The sequence below is a fragment of the Sipha flava genome, unplaced genomic scaffold (assembly GCF_003268045.1).
Source record: "Sipha flava isolate LNK unplaced genomic scaffold, YSA_version1 332_pilon_pilon, whole genome shotgun sequence".
Taxonomy (NCBI): Eukaryota; Metazoa; Arthropoda; class Insecta; order Hemiptera; family Aphididae; genus Sipha; species Sipha flava.
Window position 1 is genome coordinate 213,075 of NW_020273022.1, and position 25,305 is coordinate 238,379.

General features: G+C 43.4%; 1 protein-coding gene across 1 annotated transcript; it reads left to right on the forward strand.

Moving 5' to 3' along the window:
* Nucleotides 1-1,472: 1,472 nt before the first annotated feature.
* Nucleotides 1,473-25,305, forward strand: LOC112687124 (open rectifier potassium channel protein 1). The gene is made up of 9 exons (XM_025559684.1): nucleotides 1,473-1,995; nucleotides 8,276-8,455; nucleotides 10,191-10,312; nucleotides 14,912-15,128; nucleotides 16,531-16,778; nucleotides 18,217-18,642; nucleotides 19,246-19,439; nucleotides 20,980-21,733; nucleotides 24,927-25,305. Exons 1-9 carry the CDS (start codon nucleotides 1,857-1,859, stop codon nucleotides 25,179-25,181), a joined length of 2,535 nt encoding a protein of 844 aa, XP_025415469.1. The 5' UTR covers nucleotides 1,473-1,856; the 3' UTR covers nucleotides 25,182-25,305.

Genomic DNA, 25,305 nt, shown 5'->3' on the forward strand with positions numbered 1-25,305 from the left:
CTATTGCTGCTGTTCCGTTGATCAAGCATCTATGATAATATACGATTTATCTATCAGTAGAACTTGAATAAAATAGAATAAATATGTTAATATAAATAAATAAAATGGAACATAAATACCCGATAAAAAAATCGAGTGGCGAAACATCTCATAACTTCTTCAGTATTACTTTGTACATCATCGGCTTTATTGATTTTTAAAATTTTTACTACATAATTTAAAGCTGTACTTATTTTATCTTGAACAGTACGTGTAGTACTATTAGCTATAACATAATACCATCCATGAAGATGTGTGCGTGTAAATTTAGGTAGTAAAGCCGTGATCTTACGAATAAATATATTATTTCACAACTAAGAAATATCGTACCAAAAACAAGGTGTACACAGTTGAATTTATCGCTTAATAAAAAAATAGCAAACATGCGCGACTGATTTGTGCGTAGTTCACCAGACTTCACTAAACGATCTGATATAATTACTGATATGAACACGCTCAACATCTACATTCTTAACTACGTTTAGGTTTTTCATTCCGTCTCATCCGATAGTATTGTATGGTCGAAACGAAATACCATATGTACGGGCCGAACATAAGGTGAAACCGTTGAATCGTACTCGTTTATATGTACATCGCATTTCATGTGTACCGACAACTTTTACCCAATAACATTGTTTATCAGCGTAATTATCTTGATCGTATCACACAAATGTTCACGACGAATCATTATAGCTGTGTTGCCAACGGTATTCGGTGTAAAGTCGAGATCATTGTTTCGTCGGAAAAAAAAAAATAATTTCGAACACCGGAGAACAAAACGGGGTACGAACAGGTTGTCATTGGGAGTTTAAAATTTTTTTTTTTGATACATAATATATATATGGATTTTCATCTTCACGGGTACTACTGCGCTGAGATCGCCGCTAGATGCCGTTACGAGGACGGCAATTTTTCCGGATGGGAAAACCCGATTTGTTCGTAGGTACCTAACGTCCAGACGGGCTTCCGAACGATTTGCACCGATTTCCGAGCACCGTCCGGTAAGAAACCGGTCCGGGGTTTCGCGCATCGCTCTGTATGCAGTTACGCGGAACGGCGCGGCGGGTTCTAACGCGTTACGCGCGCGCGCGCGCGCCCCCGAAACCGACCGGCCGGTGGTCGGTGCCGACCACCGATTCGTTTCCCCGCACGACGGCGCGCGGTCGGAACGGATGCGGCCGCGGTTGCCGACGACGGTGTCCGGCCGATCGTCCGTCGGCACGTCCGCAACGGTCCGCGAACGCTGTAACGCCGCGGTCGGCGTTAAACCCGTGCTCCCGGCGTTCGGTTGCGCGCGCGCAGGCGCGGGGACGAACCCGTTTAATCTGGTCCGATAGGCCCCCCCCCTCACGCTCTCGTTTTGTTATGTCACCTTTTATCCGGCGGCCGGTCGGGACGAGCGGCTCTTATCTCTCGGCTCGGCAGTGTTCCGTGCGCGGCTACAACAACACAATTACAACAACCAATAACCGGCACGTACGCGCGCGCGCGCATTCCGCGGCACACCACTCGTTCACGTGCGCTTCCAACGGGACACCGTCGGCCGACGCGAGGCACTAACACAACCCCTCCCGCCGCCCCCAACACGCGAGCCCGTTCGTCCGCGTCCCGCCGGTGCCGGTTATCGTTTCGCGCATCGTCCCGATCTCCTGTCGGTCGGGGGCCCGCGTGTCGGTCGTGCAGTCGCGTCGCGCCCGGTTGAAAACCGATCTCGACCGTCCGCGTGCGATGGTCACGGCCGACGGCGACGACCAGTACCGTTGCGATAGCCGTCGCACCGCCACCACCGCCGCCGGGGCCGCACCGCGTCCGGAACAATGATCGGCCGCTGGTTCGTCGGGTTCGTCGTGTTCGTGGGCTACCTGTGCCTGGGCGCTTTCGTGTTCTACCGGATCGAGCGGAACGAGGAGGAGAGGCGGCACTACATCGAGTCGTTGGAACGGCTCGAGCTGAAAGGTGAGACGCGCGCACCCTACGTCCGGGGGGGGGGGGGGGGGGGGCGCATTCCTCAAGGAATTCCACGTTCGCGGACGACTGGTTTACAAAACCCACTGCGTTTCTCTCCGCTGCGCGTGGCGTTATTATTATTGTTCATCGATAGGCCTAGGAAGTTGTTTTTGCGTTAGAAACTTTTTTTCTATTGTTCGGATCTGTCGACGGGTGACAACATTCGTTCCGCGAGAGTACGAGTTAAAATCTTAAAAATGTTTAGCGCGACCATACGCAATCTTTGGCAATATTTTCGATTTGATAGCAATTTTGTCGATTATCCTCGTTTATAATACGACTTCAGAATGCTTTTAAATATTTGCCCATGGTTTATTTTATTATTTTTCTTCACGTTGGAAATAAAAACAACGGTGGGGGCTATGTCACACATAAATGCATGTCAGAATAATATGATAAAAATAATTAGTTTTAATAGTTTACGTTTGTTTTGCGCTTTGTCGATTACGATGGCAGTGGTGGAATTATTATTTGATAAGACGGTGCACGAGTTGCACGACTTGTTTTCTTTACATCGGAGTAAAAAGTGCAGCCGGCCGTCAATTTTCCTTTTCGATTTACTAGGAAATTTACCTGTGTATTGTCTTGCGAGTGCAGTAGGTACTATCGTGTGCACGGTAAAAACAATATTCCGAAATCGTACGCGATAACTCTCATCGCATCAACGCACTGTGCGCCTGTTGTTCGTGTACGTTAAATGTACATTCGTTAAAAAAATACGGTGTCCGGTCGAAAACATATTGTCAACTTGATGATTTTGCCACCGGTACCTTCCGTACAGCCGAGCACGCGTCGAAATCCAAACGTTTTGTTGGCAGGTACACGACGCGCGTTGTCGCGTTGAATTTCGTTCATCCGTCCGATGCGTGGTTCTTGTTCGCGGACCTCAGAAAAGATTTCGTTGGATCGGAGACGAGCAAACGAAGGTTCCGTGTCTCAGCCGTAATATTCGAACCACGTGTTCGCACGAACAGGTTTTTTCGTATTTAAAAAAAAAAAAAAAAATTAAACATCACATGTTTAATGATCAGCGACCACGATTAAATTGTATTCATACGTTATAAAGAATATAGTTATGCGACTTGGGAGGTGAATTTTTTTCCAACACATTTCCGGGTATAACGGCTGAAACGTAAAACGTGCAGAACGTTTTATCCACTCTCAGCTAGGCCTACCGGGAGGGACTATAAGATTATGCAGCTCCATTACGATTACCGAATAAGGCACGCTTGTCGAAACGTGTGCATACTGTGGGAAGGCGCGCGCGACACTAGTTGATCCACCGATTCACGTTTATCTAAACATTCCTACCGCATATAGGCAATGTAATATGGAAAACGTCATAGATAAGCGCACGGATTACATCATTGCGATCACACCGATTCAAACCGATCCGCAGACAAACCGAATCGCGGAAAAAATAAATGTCGTCAGTCACGTCGAAGCGTTTTTCGAAACGATCGACAACCCAAAAACTCGCGCTCTACAATTTTTGCGGGGTGGCAAAATTGTACCACAAACTGTCAAGTACAATATCGTTTCGCGCAACGACACATCACACGTTGCCACGGCGTAACGTACGTTGCAAGATATTAGTACCGAAAATCGTACGCGATAATGTCTTTGCGATATATTGTGTGTGTACGTTATGTTTTCGCGTTCGGTTGAAAAAAAAAAAAAAAAAAACCATTCACAATGGCGTGTATTAAAATTGTACAAGCCGACTGTGTGGTAAGTTTACGAGTTGAGACTCGTTTGTAGATCTCGAGCAATCTCCGAACGAGTGCGTGTTTAAATATACGCGATGTCGTTTGTCGTATTGTATTTTAATGTACATAAAAATATACCGCAACGATGTGTCAGTGATTAACGTACTTCTTTCGCTAGTCGCAACATAAAAATTATAATAGTACCTGCTAACGCGTAAACTACGAATGTGAATTAGAAATCTGAACATATGTCGTAATAAGCAGGGCTCGGGAGTCAAAGCATTTGCTTATTTTTATGGATTGACTTAAAACGTAGCAGAGTGCTATAGAAGTGTATATCAAGTTATAACACGTACAATTATGAAATTTGAAAGTGCCCTTTTTTGCTTTTTTCAGCATTTTTTCAAAAAAATGCTTATTTCCAATTTTTCTGATTATTTTTGCTGATAGAATTAAAATTAAAAATAATTCTTATCTTATTTACGCTGTTACGCAGTTCATCGTCGTCCAAGGCGTCGTTGCAGGGTTAACAAATATATTCCAACGCTGAAAATAGAACTGAGTGTCAAACGTCAGAATGATCAAGAAAAGAAAGAACAGTTTACATTTTATTTTTCAGAAATTCCATAAAATCTTTAAAGTCTTGAAAGTGAAGATTTATTTTTATTTTGTTTGATTTTTTAGTTAGAATTTTTATAGTTTTTTTTTTTTAATAAATATTTTTGCTTAATTTAAAATTTTTTAAATGCTTATTTTAGTGATTATAATGATGTTTTTAAGCGCTTTTTTAATCGCTTATTTTAATGATTTTAAGTGCTGTAAGTCCTGAACCCTGGTAATAAGATACTGTGATGACTTTTGCTTAACGTTACATATTGATAGTATTATTTTTCAAACGGTTATGGATTCACAATTATTGTATTTACGTGTTTTTGAAATCACCGTGGATAGATGGATTACAGCACAAGTGGTCGGTGTAGTAATCTTGAATGGCTAAACATAAATTGGTATATATGTATTATTTACAGCTCGGAAGTTGTTGCGTTTGCGTGTTTTTTTTGCACCATTGGATTTATTTATATTGCTAAGTGAGCTAGAAATTCATTCCGAGACACACTACGAAAAATATATCAAAAGTTTATAGTGCATATTTTTGCATATTTAGTGATTTTTAGATCTTAGATCGTGTTTTATAATTTTTGAAGCTTCGGCATGAAAATTCGAAAAATAAAAAAATAAATATAGTCATATCGAGAGAACTTTCTTGATATTCTTGTATTGTATTTTTCAAATTTCCATTTGACATTAAAAACAATGTTTCTACTACGAGTAGCATTATTATGTACTATCATACACGAGTGCACACGATCCTACTGATTTTTTGTTGAAACGTTAGTAAAACGTACAATATAAAACGGTATCATGCTCGCGCACATTACACTATTACGGAATACAGTTAATGACACGGTACGCGTTTTCTCGGTACTAAAGGTCGAGCCGGTTCTCCGTTCGAACATTGATACATTTATGTTAAATGCTTGTATATAGTATGCGTGCGCTGTAGCGCGGAAAAGGATTTCTTCGAATGTCTACGATAAACGTCAGGGAATTTTTAGAATTTTGTAAACGCGTAGTCACACGGTTGACTCGTATCGATAGAAATATTAAAAAAAAAAAAAAAGGAATTCGTATTGAATCACATAATAACCGGTATTAAACGAACAGAACTGTCGGGGAACAAACAGTACATAAAAAAAAAAAAAAGCACGTGAAACAGTATAGTATATTTTGGAAAAATCGACAGCATTTCAGTTACGTTTGTTGTGTTTGCGTGCGCTTAAGTCGAGATAATCCCGGAATGAAATACATGATCTTTTCAACTCGCCACGTTTTAATATTTGTTTGTGAAACGTTTTAATAATTTATATTTGAACCGTTATCGTCAGCTGATTTTATTTTTTTCTAATTGTGTGCGGCGTCCACTTTTTGAGAACAAAACGAAAACTCATATATTTTACGAACCAATGATCGTGATGTGCACGACTTTACGTCTACTACCGCCACGTTCAAATGCTCCGTGTAATTTCAATCTGTTGTGTTGACCGGCGATAGGAGTGATCTTTTAGCGATAACAACAATAAAAAAGATAAGCCTCATTAGCACACCGTTTTACAACGATTATGTTTCCCATATTGCCCGATGAACACTTCTCCCTCGCGGAAACGCATCGCAACAACAATTATTACGTCCTAATCACCATGAACTCAATTTTATCCAGTTATCACTTGGGGCGTTCGAATCGCTCCCTTAGGTAACCGCGCCGTCGGTCATGTTTCGCAGCTTTTGTCTCGTCAGCCGTACTTTAGTCGTTTCGTTCGGTACATTTCATTTCGTTTTTATCAAAAACATTCCGTCAATAGTGCTCAGGGGCGTATTTAGGGGGGGGGGGTGATGTGGGTGTTAGAACATCCCCCCCCATCGACCTATTTTATGGTTAGGTTTCACCAAATTGCAAACTTACAGTATAATTTGAATAAACGTTGTATACAACTTGTAGATTTTACATACTGTCTTAATTTAATCATTTATATAAATACATGGTATTTATTGATGTAATACGGGGGCGTGGCAGAGCCCCCTAATTACCATGAGTTGATTACATTTTAAAACACCCCCGTTAAATGAACCCTGGATACGCCACTGATAGTGCTACAGATTACAACAGTCGTGTGCCAATATCTCGTGTTTTGTTCGTATTTTTCGCTTCTGTACCGTCGTCACGGTTCAGTGTTTGTCCATTTAGACATAGGAGTACGTGTTGGCAACCGCGAGTTCTACTTAAAACGTCGTGATACATTTATAGCGCTTTGATTACAAAATGTGTCCTCGTGACGTAACGGGATGTCTGGTAGATATGATTCTGTACATTACACGGAGACGGAAGTATGTTTTACAACCGTTCACGCACGCGCGTCGTGCGATATACTATACGTTGTGCAATGCATGACGTGAAAACGAAGTTTTTTTCTCCTTCTTTTTAAGTATTTTTTGTTTTCACTGTGAGCATTTGGTGTTGCAGCAGAACAAGTCGCGTTCGCCTAATAAAACGGCCGAACGAATATTTGTGAATAATTGTACCACGCGCGTACACTTTGTGTGTACTTTAATGTGTCTTTAATTCTCATTGACCGACGATATCGTACATAATTGTTGTTGTAGAGCATTTAAATGAACGACCGCGTACGTAGAAAATTAATTGTAACGAGTTCAGCGGAAAAATAAACATTAAACAATAATAATTTCCTTCTCGCGTACTATTGCAGTATTGAAGATGCGTTCATGTCGACGGATTACAGAAAAATAAATAAAAATCGAGTACCGTTTCGGGTCCGTTTTCCATAGTGAAAAGCTGCTGCGCGGTGCGTTAAACCAGGATCGAAAAAGTTTTAGTCGAGTAGAAAAACAACGCGATGTCGAAAAAACGCGTTTCACATCGGTTCGCTCGGAGTTCAAAACCGAGTGACAACGTGCATATATAGCGAATAAACGTTTTTCACAACCGAAATGTGTACGTAGTTAGTATAATATCGTTGGGGCTCGAGTGATGGATTCGAACAAGGATTGGTGTTCGTCGCATTTATCATCGACGAATTTCATGTTAGGTTTCGTCGACGTTTAAAATTTTTATATGCGTGTTCGAACACATTATCTTAATTATTTTAGTATACACGCTTTGCCGTCGAGTCGCTACAATATGTCAATGTGGTTTGATTTATTATTATTGTTGGTGCGGTCGATTGTTGATTTCTAAATTAGGGTCAGTGAAACATAAAATGCACAAGAAAAGATTCGCTACCAAAATTCGCCCGTTGCGCGCACGTGTTTGTTCGTTTGACAACTGTTCGTTAGACAAACCACGAAGCTTTCCGACTGAAACCGGTTTTTTTAAATCGGTATGACATTTTTACTTCGACCAATTTCATCACATTCACTAGTAACGTTGTATTACCTAGTGAATTGATGTAATACATTATCTATTATGTCCGTTTCGATCTATCGTGAATGAAAATAAAAAATTCAATGTAAATTCTGTTTGATTTTTTTTTTTCATTTGTAACGAACGAATAAAAATTGTCCTTCGCACAGTTCATCGTAAACGTTCACACGAATGTTCAAGGACTTGAAATGTTGTGACGAGACATAGAAAATGTAAATCGGCTTATCATTATTGCTGGTAAAACAGAATGTTGTAAATCATACCAACGTTAGCGTCAAAATTTATGTATAGGAGTTATATGAATAAAATACGTTTAACTAATAATGCGTAAAAAATAATGCGTACATCAAATCATTCGGTCGGATGCCGAATGGTTTTTTTTTTCTACTCGAAAAGTGCTTATCGCCCCAGTTCGGACGGGACGCAAACCGGAATAGTATTGATTAAATCCCATTGCTACAACTAGAGTTGACGAGTTTAACGTGATTTTTTTTTATCTTTTGTTTTTTTTTTTTTTTTTTAGAACTGCTCGCGAAACACTACACGCAGGCCAACGCACACGTGCACAAACAGTTCGTCCGACAGTTGAACGCGTACTGCAACAGGACGGTTTTGGACGAAGGACCCGAAGAAATAGTGCATCAGTACCAATGGACCTATTACAACGCTTTCTTTTTCGCACTGACGACGCTGAGCACAATCGGTACGTGCACCGCTGCCGTACGTTCATCTGCGTTGGGTCTCGGACGACCGTGCGGGACGCGCGGACAACAATGTTACGAACGTCGGGTTATCGATGTGGCCGTAGGAAACCGAAACCGATACGCTGCGCAGGATAAACATGTCTACACTATCTTTTCACCCCTCCGCGACGTCACTGCGAACGTCGTTCGTGTTAACGTTTTAGGCTTATAGCTAGGACGATATTTTCGATTACACGTTGTCATCGCTTCGTTTTCTATCGATTTTTTTTTTTTTTTTTTTGTTCCCACTTTAACTTCACCCGGGTACACATTTTACACGGTATCGTCCGTCGGGCGGTGATATTTTCGATTTCGCACCAGGGAAATCGAATCATGCGCTTGCGGCGGCGCCTCCAGCAAACGTGTTCGCGAAATTCGTTTTCACCGCGCGAACAGCAACCGAAGCCGTTCGACGCGATAACGGCGACTCGGTGTTTGCACGTCTCGCGACGGACGTGCAATCTACCCGTGCCGCGGATGATACGCTGTAAAAACGATTTATCTCCGTAAGTCCTACGCGCCGCGGCGCACCACCGGCCGGAAGAACTAATACACCGTTTGCCGCGACGAAACGCGTCACGGTTAATGGCGCGTTAACGCCTCCGTGCCCAGGGGGCCGCCGAACTTTTCGAACGAGTGACCCGCACTCGGAATTTTAAGTGTCCGACGGTCGACATCTAGGAGGTTTTCGGTGGCAAACTGTTCGTCGACCGAGACGACAAGGGCTCCGATGACCGTTTACCGTTTCACCGTAATAATAATAATAATAATCCTAATGGCTTACGAAAAAATTAAAAATTAATTTCAGCCCATACTATAGGCGTCATCTGCTCCGTACGATGCGGATCTGATTCGGGTTCCAGATTGTCGAGGGACGTTTTCCAAATAACGTTCATCGCGCGAGGGGAGGGGGGAGGCAGAATAGTTGTGGCCGACGACGGTTTGTGTGTCGACGCGGTCGCTCGTCGGGCACGGGCAGGGCTGCCAACCGTTCCGATTTTAGCGGGACAATCATGATTTTTAGGTTTTTTTTCCCGCGTCTCGATCAATAGTTCACAGCTGTAGGTATAATATTTACATGTTGAAGAGCAAATATATCTCTGTACTCAGGTATATCTTATGTTATAATACGTTATGCCGGAGATGATTGTCTTTATAATATGTTGAAACATGAAAAAAATGTTCTTAGATTGGAAAAAAGTCCCGATTTCCTTAACTGGATAGTTGAAAACCCTGGGTACGGGTTTGGGACGTGGATTACGTTATCGGTCCGGATCATCGCCGCTTCGCCGCGGACAGATACGTGTACTGCTCCGTCTCGGACGCAACGATTGTAATCCGGTGCCCCGCTTGCGACGCTTCCCGGGCGGTGGTTAACTCTCCCGATCTTTAAAAATAGTAAATGCTCCCGGCGGTAAACTTTCCCGGGTCGATATTAAGTTAACCTGAAGAAAATGTGTAAACTCTCCAGAGTTAGTTTTATGCACTACGAATTGGCCACCGTAAAAGTTGACATAAGCCCTTTCCCATAAAACCCGTCCAATCGTGCCCGGCAGAGTTTACGTGTTCCCGTCAGGTAGTGCCGGAGTAGGCCTGGGAGGGTTTACCATGGGGAGGGTGTACGATCGCGCCGCACCCTGCCGTGACGTAATGCCGATCATTTTACTCTAATCGTCGTCGTTGTTGTCGTTACAGGTTACGGAAACCTCCACCCGACGTCGGGCACTGGGCGCATACTGGTGCTGGTGTACTCACTGATCGGCATCCCACTCAACGGTATCGTGCTGACGCAACTCGGAAGCTTTTTCGAGTCCAGGGTGAGTACGTGTGCGCGCACGACATTTTTTTTTTTTTTTTTTGTAATCGTTTTCGAACAACACTCGACGACCTCGCGGTACGGTTTGTATTCGACTACGAGCGGTTTGACGATCCCTCTCGTATTTTCCTTCCCCCAGAGAGCTTTCGTGGCGGTTTCGCCATCTGTTCGCGTCCGATGTCGACAATAAAACACTCCGCGGGCCTTGGACTGAGTTTCGCTTCCGCCCGGATTGCCTTGCGAAACTGGCTGAACTATGCGATTGTCGACAGACCGGAAAACTATAACCAACACGAACCGCATTGAGATTTACGTGTACACTCGCGCGTTTTTCTGAACGGTTAATTTTTTTTGTACCGCGACGGTACTGATTCATCGATAACTCGATCTTACGTGTGCTCGTGTAATACACAACAGTGACTGGAGTGAATGCGTTTAATCTGTTTCGATGGCATGTAGACTCAATGAAGTACTATTTAGACATGTGATTCCCGGAGTGTGTTCCGCAAGATGTACGTGTAGTAGAGTAGTAATTGTAATTCAAACAACAATCATGAACTATCTTTTAAACATTTTTGTTGGTTTTTCAATAAATAATTGAAAAATTGAGGTTAAGTTGGAGTTTCGTGCGTCGGGGTTCCACGAAACATAAACCATTTTCCTAAGGGTTTCGTGGTCGTAAAAGTTCGGCGACCGCTGATTCAGACGCACGCGATCGGTCAAAAGAGTATAATAATCGAGGGTTGCGGGTGGCGGGCGGTTGACCAAAAAGAAACGATCGGATGACCGATCACGATATGAAATCATCGTGTCTTCTCGTGGACATAAAATCGTGTCCGATTTAAATCGTGGAAATAGTACGGCTAAAATAGAACCGCTCGGCATCCGTAAAAATCGTATTTCGCTTCGCACTATCTGATTCTTCTCCTACTTTTTTTTTTCCACCCCGAAGCCCGTCCTTTCGCGTAAACACGATAACGTACGCGTTTCGAACGGACGCCAATCGCACACGACAATGCTATAGCATTGTAATGTCGTGTTGAACGTCATTGTGGTTTCCGGCAAACCCACAAACAGGATATTGCATACATGCGCCGTGAAAACGAATAACAATATGCGATGAACCGCAAAACGTACCGTTCTGCGACCGAGGATATCGATGATCACGTCGAGGGACGAATGTGTTAATAACGGTGTAAACATATCATTTAAACATCATCACGATCAACCGCGCTAACGTTTGTTACAATATTACATAATGCGATGGTATGATTGCACCACGCGTGTTGAGACTAATTTCACGCTCGAGTTGTACCTACGCGTCCACTCCGTTAATAGCTGATCGCATAATATTCTATTGTAATTGCACGTCGTTATGGTACGCGTTAAAAGGCGGTAACACGTGGATTACAATACGATGATACGTTGCGTTATTGTCGATTTTACGCTCGACGATAATGTCGGAAGGCATCGTTTAAACACAATACGGTGTCGAACCGCGCGCAACGGTTGAAAGTCGACCCATTTGAGTTGAGCTCATCGTATATTCTAATGGAACGTAATTTACCGAACGACTACGTCTATGACCACTGAAGATTCGTGTCGGTACTCTGTGTACGCCACAGTTGTAACAAATCGTTGCACGTGTAATAAATTATTTTTTTGGAATACCGGATTAGCCATAAGTTTGTTGCCACGTTATTCATATCGCAACGCATTAAATACCGGTGCCGGGCGATGTTTCTCATATCAAATGATGATAATTGTATTTCCGACACGCGCATGTGTGCAACGAGTGCTCGTTTGATTTCGGTGAGCCGATCACCATGTGTAGGTGCGGCGGATGCAACACCTGATTCAGGTGGACGGTCCCTTGGCGGACTGGCGTGCGCTGCTACTAGGATGTACAAGCCATAGCGATTACTAAGATTTTATTCTCGTGCGATATGCCAATGAAACAGACATTTGCGCCACTGCATGATGTGGACGTACGCGGTGAGCACGAGATTTGAATGCTACATATACTCGATTTCTGGCCTGAACGCTTGAAGGACCGGTCGGCGCACTTAATAATGACAATTTTTCCGGAAATAATCGCAAATACGGTTATGTGTATGTGATACGACGCGTGAAAACGACGTAAAATTACGGCGTTCGGGTCGTAGTATATAATTATCGCCACGTGTAACCACGTAGGTACAATTAATAATTTAATAGTGTCATTATTCAACGCCATTATCCGCGTACGGACAGATATAGGTGTGCCGTGCCACGGGTACCGAGTGTATAATCTCATCACATGCGCTGTCGTGTATCGAATTGTTATTTGAATATTTAAGTTGTGTGGTACACGATTGATTTCAGGATGTGACATAGGGATGGATCGAGGATGAAAAGGTTCAACAAGTGATTATAGTTTTATTTTGTACTTTTTTTTTTTTTTTTGATTTAGAAATTTAGTTATATAATCTGTAAACATATATTTTTACAATAAGCATAAGTGATGTAAAAGTAGTGGTCGGATTGTTGTTTTGATCAAAGTAAATTGGAATGGAAAAACGGAAAATTCTTGACAGTGGACAATTTTTAATAATTTAAAAGGTTTCGGCATTATTTGCACAAAGTTCACTTTTTTTTTAATGCAATCGTTCGCATTCGCTTAGTTTGCCATTTCGGCATGTTTTTCCCGTACCGTTCGTAGTCAGTCTTATTGCTTGTAAGGAAATAAAAAATACAGGTATACAGGACGAAAATCAAACAATTATAATATTTTTACATCATTCCGTATACTATTTTGCGTAAATAATATTATTATCAAATATTAACTGTCATATATATTGTCTGTCATTTCATTGTAGCACGCATGCGATAATATTGTTCGGATATTACATGCTATTGCTGTAAACCGAAACAACAACAATTAGTGTTTAGTGGTTTTTTTTTTAAAGGTTCCGACTATTCATTAGTTCCTCTGAAAATGAGTATGGTGATTGCATAAGACTTTTTCAAACCGACCATTCCTGTCGTCATGGACGATCCAGTTTCATTATTGAAATTGGAGCAAACAATTTGCGATTTTGGCATTTTCGTCGTAAATTTTGTTCGAAACCAAATCGATCGAGACAGTTTAAAGTAGCAAAAGAATGAAGCGAAAGAAGTATTTTGTACACACAATTTCGAAAGAAGTTGAGTTCACGAGAGTTAAAAGAAAAAGAAAAATCCCCGATCCCATTGCTGCCATCAAGAAACAAATGACACGCATTTTCGTAAGAACATCAGTTTGACGAAAATGTAAATCAAATAAATCAATTGAGATGTAGTTATGGACTGAGTACGTTTAATTTGGGATGTGGTTGTGACTGGGTACGAGGATGCGCGTTTGTACGTGATGTAACGGACTTTAAGCGATGCGATTAAGGGGGCGTCGTTCACAACCGCACACTTTTATTTCTTAATCCTACATATTTTCACCAAATTAACCGTTCAATACCGTAAATATATATATATATCAATTACGTATACATTTATCTAAAATAACATGAGTGCACCTCGTGACCGAGCGGCGTCACTCGCTCGGACAGTTAAAAACGAAAATATTCCCCGATTTGCTATGCAACATCACCCCAAGTAGGTCCCAGGATAAAAAAAGATTTTGTATGGGACTCATACGAAACCGGAAAGGTGTACTGCACATGCAACGTGTGCAGAGAGATTTTCCTTTTTAACAATAGAATAAATATGTGCGGTATTGAACGATGTAAAATGTGCGGTTATGAACGGTAAGCGTGCGGTTTTGATAACCGCCGGATCAAGGTACAGTCACGCGAATCATGATGCGATAAGAGTTGATTTGCAAAGCGAAAAAAAAATGAAAGAAAATCGCTATTTAATATGACCTCCGACCATTGATTTCGTTTTGGGAAATGTAGAACGATAATATTTTGAATAAAATATTATTATAATAACGGGTTTTTGCGGTCGCAGCTTTCGCGAAACGGTCGTTGGAACGCAGGTACCGACCGCCGGGAAAGGGACGGTATCTTACTGGCACTGTGAGTTCGTCTCCGATCACGGATAGTCGCGGGACACGTTCGAGTTGCGATCCCGTACGAGGCTTACGGAGAGATATAGCCCGTGAGTGCGACGGGTAATTTTACAGCGGAACTGATTCGTAACAATTCACCACGTTCTTGTCATACCGTACCCGAAATGCATCACAATATTACGTTATACTTGTGGACGTGATGAGGTTATGAGTGTAACACGCGTTTACGCTGAAACTCGTACGCTGCAGCATCGCATTCGAATGCGTTTTATTGCACCGACCGAACTCGGAGAACGCGCTCGGATAACAAATAATGTTATGCGTCGGTGCAACAAGGATTTATTTTCGGGGAATGGGGGGTGGTTATACGTTTGAAAAAAATCTAAATTCGTCAGATGTTTGGTTTGGGAGGACGGATAAGGTTGGGTTAACTACGTATTTCGACGGTTTCAAACACTCAAGTTGCGCTGCTGGTCTTATTGCTTGTACTCGTCCACAACACCGTTTTATCTCATCAGTTTATTACGTAATACATTGTTATTATTATCTGTTTAGATTCTACGAGCTCATTACAGCTACAAAACGCAACGGATGATGGGACCCCAGCTGAGTCTCATCGTGGACATAATAACATACCTGATACCCGGTATAATCGTGTTCATATTGATTCCGTCCGGTATCATATCATACTTCGAACAATGGACATTTGACGAGAGCGTTTATTTTACTTTTGTCACGTTGACCACCATCGGCTACGGAGATTACGTTGCTGGTACCTATACTCCGCATAGTATTATAAAGTCGTATTTTAAATCATACGTGAAACACGCGCTTCTGCCCCCGCACTAACCTCCCGATCGCTCACCCAAAACCACGCAGAGTACAATTTTACTGTACATCTTATAACAATTATATTATATGTTCAAACAAAGCCGGTTAATGAAAATATGCGCACGTGTATCGTCCCTACGAGTTATAGACGTTTTATACTTTTTTATCGATTCGATTACACTATAATATTAAAATTCCGGGAAATATAGTAGTTTTAGTGGTTTTAAAAACTTTTAACATAACACCGTTTGATAATCTTCTCTCATAATAGATTTATTACCTGTCGTTGCACGTACGGAGATGTAGTAGGTATTGAATTTCGATTCTGAAATTGAATTTGAATTATTCAGATAAGTAGATTTAACATTCCAGTTCAGATAAAAACTACTTCGACGATGATTTTTCGGTCGCGACTAAATCTTTTAAATGTCAATCGATTACAACTTACGTTTTTAACTAAAATTGAATACGTCGAGTTGTATATTTTAATTCCATTCGGTGCGTAGCCGAGTTGTGACTCGACAGCTATTGGCTACGTACTAAGGAACACGACCGATGAGATTTTCGCACGATATGATTCACGTGGTTTCGCGTGGGTGTCGGGAACAACAGTCATAGGCTAGGTACCGGATTAGGATGAACAATTAATAAAAATTCGGGTAGGTGACAAAGAGAAGACTATGAGGTAAGAAGCACAATAAGTGAAAGATTATTCGCAAGAATAATACTTGGCCAAATTCTCACCGTGTTGTCAATATCTAGTTAAACATTACGTGTTCCACGAGCTACGATAAAGAATATAAAAGCCGATAGTCCCTTTAGATCAGGGTGATCCAATCTTTTGTGGTTCGCGGACCAATTTACACTTTCTTAAACACACCGGGGGTCGCCAGAAGAAAAAAAATGTTGTCATTTTGTCTATTTATATTTTATTTAATAATTTTATATTATGCGCACATTATTATATATTATTAATGCTCACGATTGTGAATAAAATTCACGCCGTCCACCGCGTCTTATCACGGGAACTCCCGTCTTATTCCTACGTTTTATAGCATAAACGTCATAAACTATAAATATAAAATGTAAAATTTATCTCGATTAGGTTAAAAAATTATTGTGACTAATTTTTAATTAATAAAATAAATAATTAATTTAACTGTGGGGGGGGGGGAAAGGCATCGAGGGCCGCGGGTTGGACCACCCTTACTTAGATGAACCGGCATTAATAATAATAAAAAAAAAACACTCTCCTAAACGGGCATTGACGGGTGTGCGGGATAATGCGCGTTTCGATTGGGATCCGGTCAAACCTAATCCGACAAAACGTGACCGTGTTTCAGGACAGACAGTCAACACAAACATATGGTACAACGCGTACAAGGTTTTCTTGGTGTTCTGGATCATGTTCGGTTTGGGCTATCTGTTCATGATACTCAGTTTCATATCGCGGGCAATGCGGTCGAAAACGCTGGAGCACCTGTTCCTCGAACGGCTCAAGCAAACCCATACAAAGATATGGCATCAGTTCACCAAAGACGTAGTCTACATTAGACGGATATTGAACGAGTCGTACCTGTTAAAGTTTAAGGTTCGTTTCCCCGGGCAAATAATCTTGTCGTACCGGCGGCGGGTGGTTGCCCGCGTGCTTGATAATTGATCGTTCTAACGGTAACCAATACCTGACAAACGTAGGATATACGGATAGGATATTATACTGTGTACACGAAAAATTATGGGAAACGAATTTGTAAAAATATATTCATAGCGTCCATACGATTTTTTACATCGTGCCGCGATCAAAGTCGTAGGTGAAACGGGTGAAACTCGGACATTACGTGTATTCGTTTTGATGGTGAACATCACGTACAGCGTTATGTTTGCAGAATACACGTGACATGATGACTTTCAAAACATCCCTTTTGGTACGCAATTCAATTCCAAACTTTTCGTGTTCCCAAATGTTCGTTTCAAGTGCTTGAACCGGTATTATTTCCTATCGGAAAAATCTACAGTTCGTCGAGTTTTAATCATATTACAATCGTTATTAAAACGATAAAGCGCGATGCGCGTGTAAGGAGAAACCCCTATCCAACGTTCGTATGCCTTCTCCCGAGATTTATTTTTATTTTTTTCTATTCGCTCGTCGCAGAATTATCACTTAATAATTTACAATGTTTGTGTTGGACATAAATGTCCAAGATGTTTAAACACAACTAGAAAATTGCGATCGGGTAATACACATTTTAGTCTTCACCTGTAGGCTTCGAATTCCAAGTTCACAACGAAAACGATATTAGGAAAGAAATAAGAACCAAAACCGTATACAACTGTATAAAATAATATTTTTAATTCAAATATTTCTCTAAACACGTAGGAAAAAATAATGATATTATTCGGGGAACTTATCCAGTGTTCGAATGAATGGTTTTCGAACGAAGAATGTACGAACGAATGTTATAATTTTCTATTTAAACACGATTACGAGTATATGAATACGGTTCATAGTCACGTATATAATGCACCTAATAATTTATTGATAATTATACTTTTATGATCGATCGAACAGTTGATCCTGAACAAATTTACCAAAAAATTTGAAACAACAACGAGAAGAATGAATTAAAAATCTTGTTCCAAGCTATAAAAACAATGCATCTAGTATACTTGTCTATGATATTTAACCCCGATCGTTTCAACGGTCAGTTTAGAAAAATAAAAAGTTGTTGATTCCACGGTGAAAAACGTTCGAACGACCGAAAAGACCGTTCAAACATTTAACTTTTTTCAAACAGATAACATTCCAATACTTTCGGACGCATTCGTTTACGCGCAATATGCGAACATTTAAATTTTCTAGCACACGAAACCCGAGCACGTTTCGTTCGTTCACGTAGTTTTCGAACGAACGTTCGCTGGCCAATCGTTCGGTCTCGCCCCGGACACGACAATATCGTACGCGACTACCCAATAACACGTGCACGTACGAGAACGGTAATAACGAGTGTTTCGCGCGTGTGTCGTTGCAGCCGGTGTACAAAAAAGAAACGTTACTGTGCGGCCAACCGTTGAAGCGGAGCCGGAGCGCGCCCGACCTGACCGAGTGGCCGGTGCTGCGCAAGGCGGTGACGGCGGCGGCGGCGGCGGCGCAGGCGTGCGGCGCGTCCGAGGACGAGGACGAGGAGTCGGTGCGGCAGCGGTTCGAGAAGCACAGGATGAAGCGGCGGCGGGCCCTGTCCCAGAACAAGATGCGCTCGCTGCTCCGGCGGACCAAGGCCACGTCGGAGATCGACCTGGCCCACATCGACAAGGAGGCCACGTTCGGCGCGGACATCGCCTCCTACGAGATCCTGTCCCGCGTTGTCGACGCGCTCGAGACGGCCGTGCCCAACCAACCGCCCACCGTCCATCAACAGCAGCCCGTCCACCACCTGCAGCAAGACGCCGTCAACTCGGTGAGACTAGCGCGCGCGTACAACCCTCTCACCACCATTACGCGCCACCCCGCTGTCATGTTACGAGAACGATGGCACTGTGGATCGCGTTCTAAGAAAATCCTTCCGCAACGGTTCGATTTCCATTATCGTGTGCAATCGTTCGAAATGTTTGTTTCTTTGTAGCGCATAACTGTGCCCGTTGCACGTGCAACGCTGTCGGAATATGTTTCGGATTTGATTATTATAACAATGGGACACGAGTATGCGCTGAAACGGAAAAAAGTCGATTGCGAACGAAGCGAGTTGCTTTTTTTTTTTGACGCACAGTCCCTGTTCTGCCATACATATATTTTACACGACTGTGCTCGGTACGGGACAACGGGGGAAACGAAAACGAAAATGGGGTTTTGCCGTTGGGCGTTTAATGTCCCGAGCCAACGCTCGCACATTTATATCGGTTTTGTCGGATTTCAACTTCTTCGTGCGTTATTGTATTTTCCACGTAGTCTCCTCCATGATAACGCACTGGAAACGAGTGATTCGTCGGTTCCGTCCTGCAACGTTGTTAAATCCTCGCACTCGAACAACACCGATTGGACGAAATATCGTTTTCGTTTTCAGAACAAGAAGAAAACGTTTTCGTTTTCCGAAGGCGTGCAGGGATTCTCGTCCGAATGCATATTGGCCAGCGAGAAGAACGAGTGGACGGTCGGCGGTGATATGCTGAACAGAGAGAACACGTTAGGGGCCAAGCACAGGAATTCGTATTTCGAGTACGACACTTGGGGAGGAGTCGACGATCGGAATTTCAAAAAGTCAGTAAACAGTAATATTATCGTTGATTTATGTTTCTATTTTTTTTTTTTATTTTTTTTTATAAATCCTGTACCAATAAAATATTGAAATTAATAACGATAAGTAAATTTTAATTTTATAAACAAAGCGCAAGCCGCATCAGGCAATGACAGTGAGCCACATGTGTCTCGTGGGCCACGAGTTCGCCACCTCTGGAATATAATCGTTGTTCTAAGATACTCGATCATGCTCGTTGACATTGAAGCGATAATTGTTTCCGTGTAATGTGCGCGAACACGTGTCCATGGGCGAGTGTCGGTAAAATGTTTACAATATTTTTTGCTGATGCTTATTCCCAACGCTGCGTTTCGTTTTCGTCGTAGCAACTAATCATTTCGATCAACATTTTCAACATCTCCAACAAAGCAGTACGAACATTGTTGGATTTGTTTTCCTTTAACTTCTAACCTAACCTGGCTGCTACGCATTCGCACCACCGTACGTTTAAAAGTTATAGTTTTCTTATATTTTTCCAACCGGTTCGAAGAGAGGTTTTTTTTTTATTCATGCGAACTTTGTTGGCCAAACTTCGCGTACCTGATAAAATCGCATTTCGGACACTGCAGCGCACGCGACAACTGCGTACCGCTGTCCCAAAGCATCACAGTGCGGTGCAGTGACATCGAGTAAAACATTATTGAATTACGTTTCGTATGTTTAAATTTTTACCTTCAAAATCTATAAGGCTCGTTAAATATTCGTATATCGATAAATTATTTCGTTTCGCGCGCGTTGTTATTATATTGTTTGCCATCAGCTACGGCGGCGGTTACCTTCGAAATCGAAAGTAACCATTACGCCTCGAACCTAACCCGAGCGGAAAAAATCGTTTCATATTAAAATAATCGTATCGAACGCGTTAATTGCGAATGGAAAACATTAACGCTGCATCGACCGTACACTGCAAACAAAACGCTAAGCAGTCGACGTATTCGCATGTTCCATGTGTTACACGACTGCCCCGGAGGAGTTCATTTGTCGGTATCGATTCGTTCACCTCGACCTGGCCTGTTTTGAATAATAATACCAAATCTGAAAACAGTTTTTTTTTTTATACATCGCCCTGCTAATGCACAAGACAGTCGTAAAACGTAATCGGGTACGTGAACGAAGCTTAGTGTTTTAATGTTTTGGTAGTGCATCGATTCGTGACGAAAAATCCGATTGATACGTTCTTTATTTTCGACTGAAAGGATATTTTTTCGCGTACGTCTACCCCGAGGTACCGTAAGAAAACTTTGAAAGCACGCGAGTCCGGACGAACCGGATGTCCAAGGATTTTGTGTTCAGAGACTCCGAGCGGTCAGGGGAAGGAACCCTGGTGCGTGGTAAACGTTCGCTAGCGGTGGCCAACTCGGGCCCACGTGATACGCTATGAAAGGTCGGGGAAAGGTGGAGAACACCGGTTGTTCCTGAAAACGTTGGGTCGAAGAGGGTCGACCGGTGATGCAACCGAACCGTACACGCGATTTTAGTACATCGCCGTTACGTTTTCCGCAGGTCGATGAGCGATTACGCGAAAAACGGCGGCCACCAGCAGCACCACCAGCAGCAGCAGAAACCGCGCGTGCCGAAGCTGCGTCGCATGTCCGCGGCCGCGTTCAACTTCTTGTCCAACAACATCGCGCCCAAGTGGTTGGCCGAGAAGTTGGCCGACGGCGGCGAGGCGACCGACGACCCCAGGCACCGGTTGTCGCTGAACGACGACCACGGTCACGGTTACGGGTCCACGTACAACGGCGCGTCCGCGTTCAACCACCACTACCAGCAGAGGTACAACAACAACCGCGGCCACCGACACCACGGCCACGCGCAGCAGCACCACCACCGCAGCTCGTACACCGCCAACGGATTCGCAGCGACGGTGTGCGCGCCCGCCGTCCCGGTGCACCAGCAGCAACAGCAACACCACCAGCACCAGCCGCCGGAGCAGCCGCGCGCCCGCCGGCTGTCCAGCCCGGACCCGGTGCTCGCGCACTGCGCCAACACCATCGCGGTGGCCGACTTCCTGATGACGTTGCAACGGTCGCTGGACAAGTCGTACTCGACGGTGCAGCCCTGTTACCCGAACCGCGCGGCCGCGGTGGTCCGCCAGGAGCGCCGGTCGCCGCTGTTCACGCTGTTCCAGGACCGGCGGGCCTCGTCGTCCGCCGAATCGTGGCAGTACTCGTCGCTCGCGTCCACCGTTTCGTCGTCCGTAGCGGCCGCAGCCGCGCCGCCACCGCCGACGACGACGACGATCGCGGACCCGGCGGTAAGTGTCTACGACCGGTTGCCGGTCGGATCCGATCGCTTTATACGCGTTAAGCGACCCTTTGGGACGGGATTCGATTCGCGATCAGCCCCTCGGCTGATTCATCCGACTTTTCCACGTCACGTCAGTGGCAAAAGTTACGAAACGTAAATGTGTACACCGTTCGCTGGCCGGTTCACAAGCAGATTATGACAGATGTGTGACGGAACGGAAATGATAGGGTTTTCGTTGTTTGACGTTTTTAAATTACAAAATTTTTTGGTTGAAAACGCGAAATAAATCACAATCAACGCGTAAAAATCGTGAAATTCCAATAAGAAATCATTCGCTATGTTCTAGGTTTCGTTTAGTGATGATCGGAGCAACGTTTTCGGTCAAAATCGTGTATACACAGGTAAAAAAAAAGAAAACGCCTTATCATTGTTGACCTTATACGTTATTCGTTTAATTCGCATTCGAACGTATGGCAGAACGGTTGTTGGAAAGTCCGTTGGAAAAAAGTAGTGGGTACGATCTGAAATTAGTTAAAGGGTAGGTTAAAAAGGAGTCTTCATAGGAAAGTTTCGCACTCGACCGGCCACGTAAATCCGTAGGACGCGTTTTTGCAAGTAACGTTCAACATTTCCAATGACAATTACCGTGTCCCGTACTGAACATTAAAATGGTCTCTCTTTTAAAACTCTTTTTTGTAAAACCGTGTCGCTTCGGCAAAATCCGTCCCGTAATAATGATACGTATAAAATACTATCGTTCTGTAAAAATTTAAGTATCCTAGTGCTTGATCGTGTTACGGGTTATGATATCTTCCGTACGAAAATATAAGTTCTAAATGGAGTTTTTATCGAAAACAGATTTCTCGCACACCGCCCGTGCCCCTTAACATCTACGACCAAAACGACTCGTGTACCGTTTAGGTTTCCACTCGTGGTCGGCCGTCAGGCGCGCGAGAACGTGCGTGAGTCGCGGTACCGCAAAATTATTTTGCGTCCTATAAAATACCCGAACGCGTTTGGTAATTACATACTAATCGCATTTTCGGTGGCATTCGTTTTTCCAACATCAATACCGTACTCTCGATATGGTATCGTGATGAGAAATAAACTAAACCGTAACTGAAATCAATAAATTAAACATCAAGAATACATTAAAACGCCATTAAATACTTGTTTACGGGTTGTTTCCGTCAAAAAATAATATCGCAGAACTGTTCAAACGCCTTCATCGTGTTCGTGGTTTATAACGTTTCGGTTTCCAGTTTAAAAAAAAAAAAAAAAAAAAATACAGGAATAATAACAAAAATAAATTACTATTGCACCGAAACCGTGTATACAAAAACACGTCATTCTGTCGAATTAGGATTTAAACATTAAGCAGTCCAGCAGTCAATTTTTTAATATGTGTTATGTAAATTTCTTCAGTGCCTTCCCGTACAGACGTAATAACGGTTCGACAACAATTATTAAAATCCTTCTGCACATGTAATGATATTATAATGTACTCGTCCGCCACCGCACACATTCGGCCATCAGTCTCGTGTGGTTTCGATGTCGGTGACTAGAAACGTTTCCGATTTAAAAACGCATGTTTATCGTTTCCTACATTTTTTTTTTAACGTTTCCCGCTTCGTTCAAATGTCTTCTGACGACGTACCCTGAACCCAGATGCACTGAGATACAGCTTTCACTGGTTATCGGACACTCTTGTTGCAACGTGCTGTCTCGTGTGTTCCGTTCGTAAGTCGGCGGTGTACACCAATAGCGTGGGAAAACGTAGCGCGAACAGCGTTGGCCAACTCGTGTGCAGATCTGATCGATAACAGATATCGTTTCGCAAGCGACTGAAGATCGGTTCGATCGTTAAAACGAATGCGTCAGGTGTTTACTGTTATCGTGTTAAAAACCCACTTGCGTGCACTTTGTGTTTTTGGTCCGTGAAAATCTTTCCGGTAAGGCACGTAAACCGGCGCGGTTCACGTCACGTCACGTCACGACGCTGAGCTACGCGTATCGACATTGTTTGCGCATCGGATATGGATCTCACGTCGAACGGATGTACGCGATTTCAGTTCGTTTTAGCGGGATCGTGGTAAACACAGCGGAGGGACACGAATTGTTTATCGTTCAAAGTGCGCGACGGGCGCACGAAAACCGCTCGCGGGTCACGACGGATTAACGATAAATCGATTACGCGTGCAATTACCGTACGGAACAACGCGTTTCGCGCGACCGTAGCGAGTCTCGAAAATTACTCGATAAACTTAAGATTCGGCTTTATTAGTGTTTGCTTGAAATAGCCGTTTTCGCGAACCCAAGACTAACTAACACGTGTGCCGCAGTCGGGCTGATCCGAGAGCTGAACCGTTAAGTAAGAATTCATTATTTCGCACGAAATCCGAGGACGCCATATACACCGCGACGTTTTTACCGAGCACAAGACGTACACGTCCGAAACTCGTTTCACACTCGTTCGGTTAGCACAACGTGTAAAAAGGTTTATATAAATGTTATAATATACATTTTTTTTTTAAAATTTAAAATTTTAACAACATTTTATCATATGCAAATAAATCCGTTAATATGAATTGTTGATTGCTTAACGATCAGTACTTGAATATTTCAATGGTAAGGAAGGGGTATCATCGTACGATGGTGCGAAAGGGGCATGGATTTCAAAAGGTTGATGACCCGTAACTTAGGATATCATAAAAGTATACCTGTGTCGCGACGTGATCCTCACACCGTTCGTGCAACTACGTTGTTGCGATACATTCAGAAGTGAACGACAATCGAATACGAATTTGACGAGCCGAATGCGAACGGTGACACGGTTTCGATGATTACCTACGTCCCATCCGCCTAGTTATTCGTGAATAATCAACGTGTACGCTATTTCATCCCCTTGCTAGGAGGATCGCATCTAAAGGGTATGTTTGGGGCGGCGCCGGGGACGGGTCGGATAGGGCCCTGGCCCTAACCCGACCCCACCACCGGCCTGATCTCAGACACGACCGTTTTACATCGGCAGAACTATTTTAAAACAGTTTTGCCATTGTGTTGTAATCGTTTATAAAAATGGCGATTAGCTCATATGAATTATTGTTGCCGACTGTTTTTGCTGACTCCATCAGTCGGTTATGAACCGTCGGTCCGAACTAAAAACTACCACCGTGTGTGTGTGTGTGCGTGTTGCGCAGGTCCAGGATTTGACGCCGACGGCGGAAGCGTTGACCGGCCGGAGCGATTCGAGTGCGGAGCCGACGTCGAGGAGACCGAGGAAGAAGCGCGTCAGACGGTTCTCGATACGGCCGACGTCGTCGTCGGCCGTGGCGCCCGCGGAAACGCAGCCCGGAGCGGCGAACTTTTGCGGCAGCGGTTGGACCGCCGGTGACAGGGACGACGACAAGGGCCGCGGCAAGAGAGACGACGTCCGTTTGCACATCGAAGACTGAACCACACACACCCGCTCGACCCACACTGACCCGCGCACCGTCGTCGTGCGCGCAAAAAATTTATAATGTGAAAAAAAAAAAATCAAAACCAAACACCGCGTAAAAAAAAAAAAAAAAATAATAA

What these genes read in the sequence shown, in the direction of transcription:
- LOC112687124 (XM_025559684.1), top strand. Translation starts at nt 1,857, where the DNA reads ATGATCGGCCGCTGGTTCGTCGGGTTCGTCGTGTTCGTGGGCTACCTG. An exon ending in GACGACGCTGAGCACAATCG is followed by an intron (nt 8,456 to 10,190) that starts GTACGTGCACCG and finishes TTGTCGTTACAG; the next exon opens with GTTACGGAAACCTCCACCCG. An exon ending in GAAGCTTTTTCGAGTCCAGG is followed by an intron (nt 10,313 to 14,911) that starts GTGAGTACGTGT and finishes TTATCTGTTTAG; the next exon opens with ATTCTACGAGCTCATTACAG.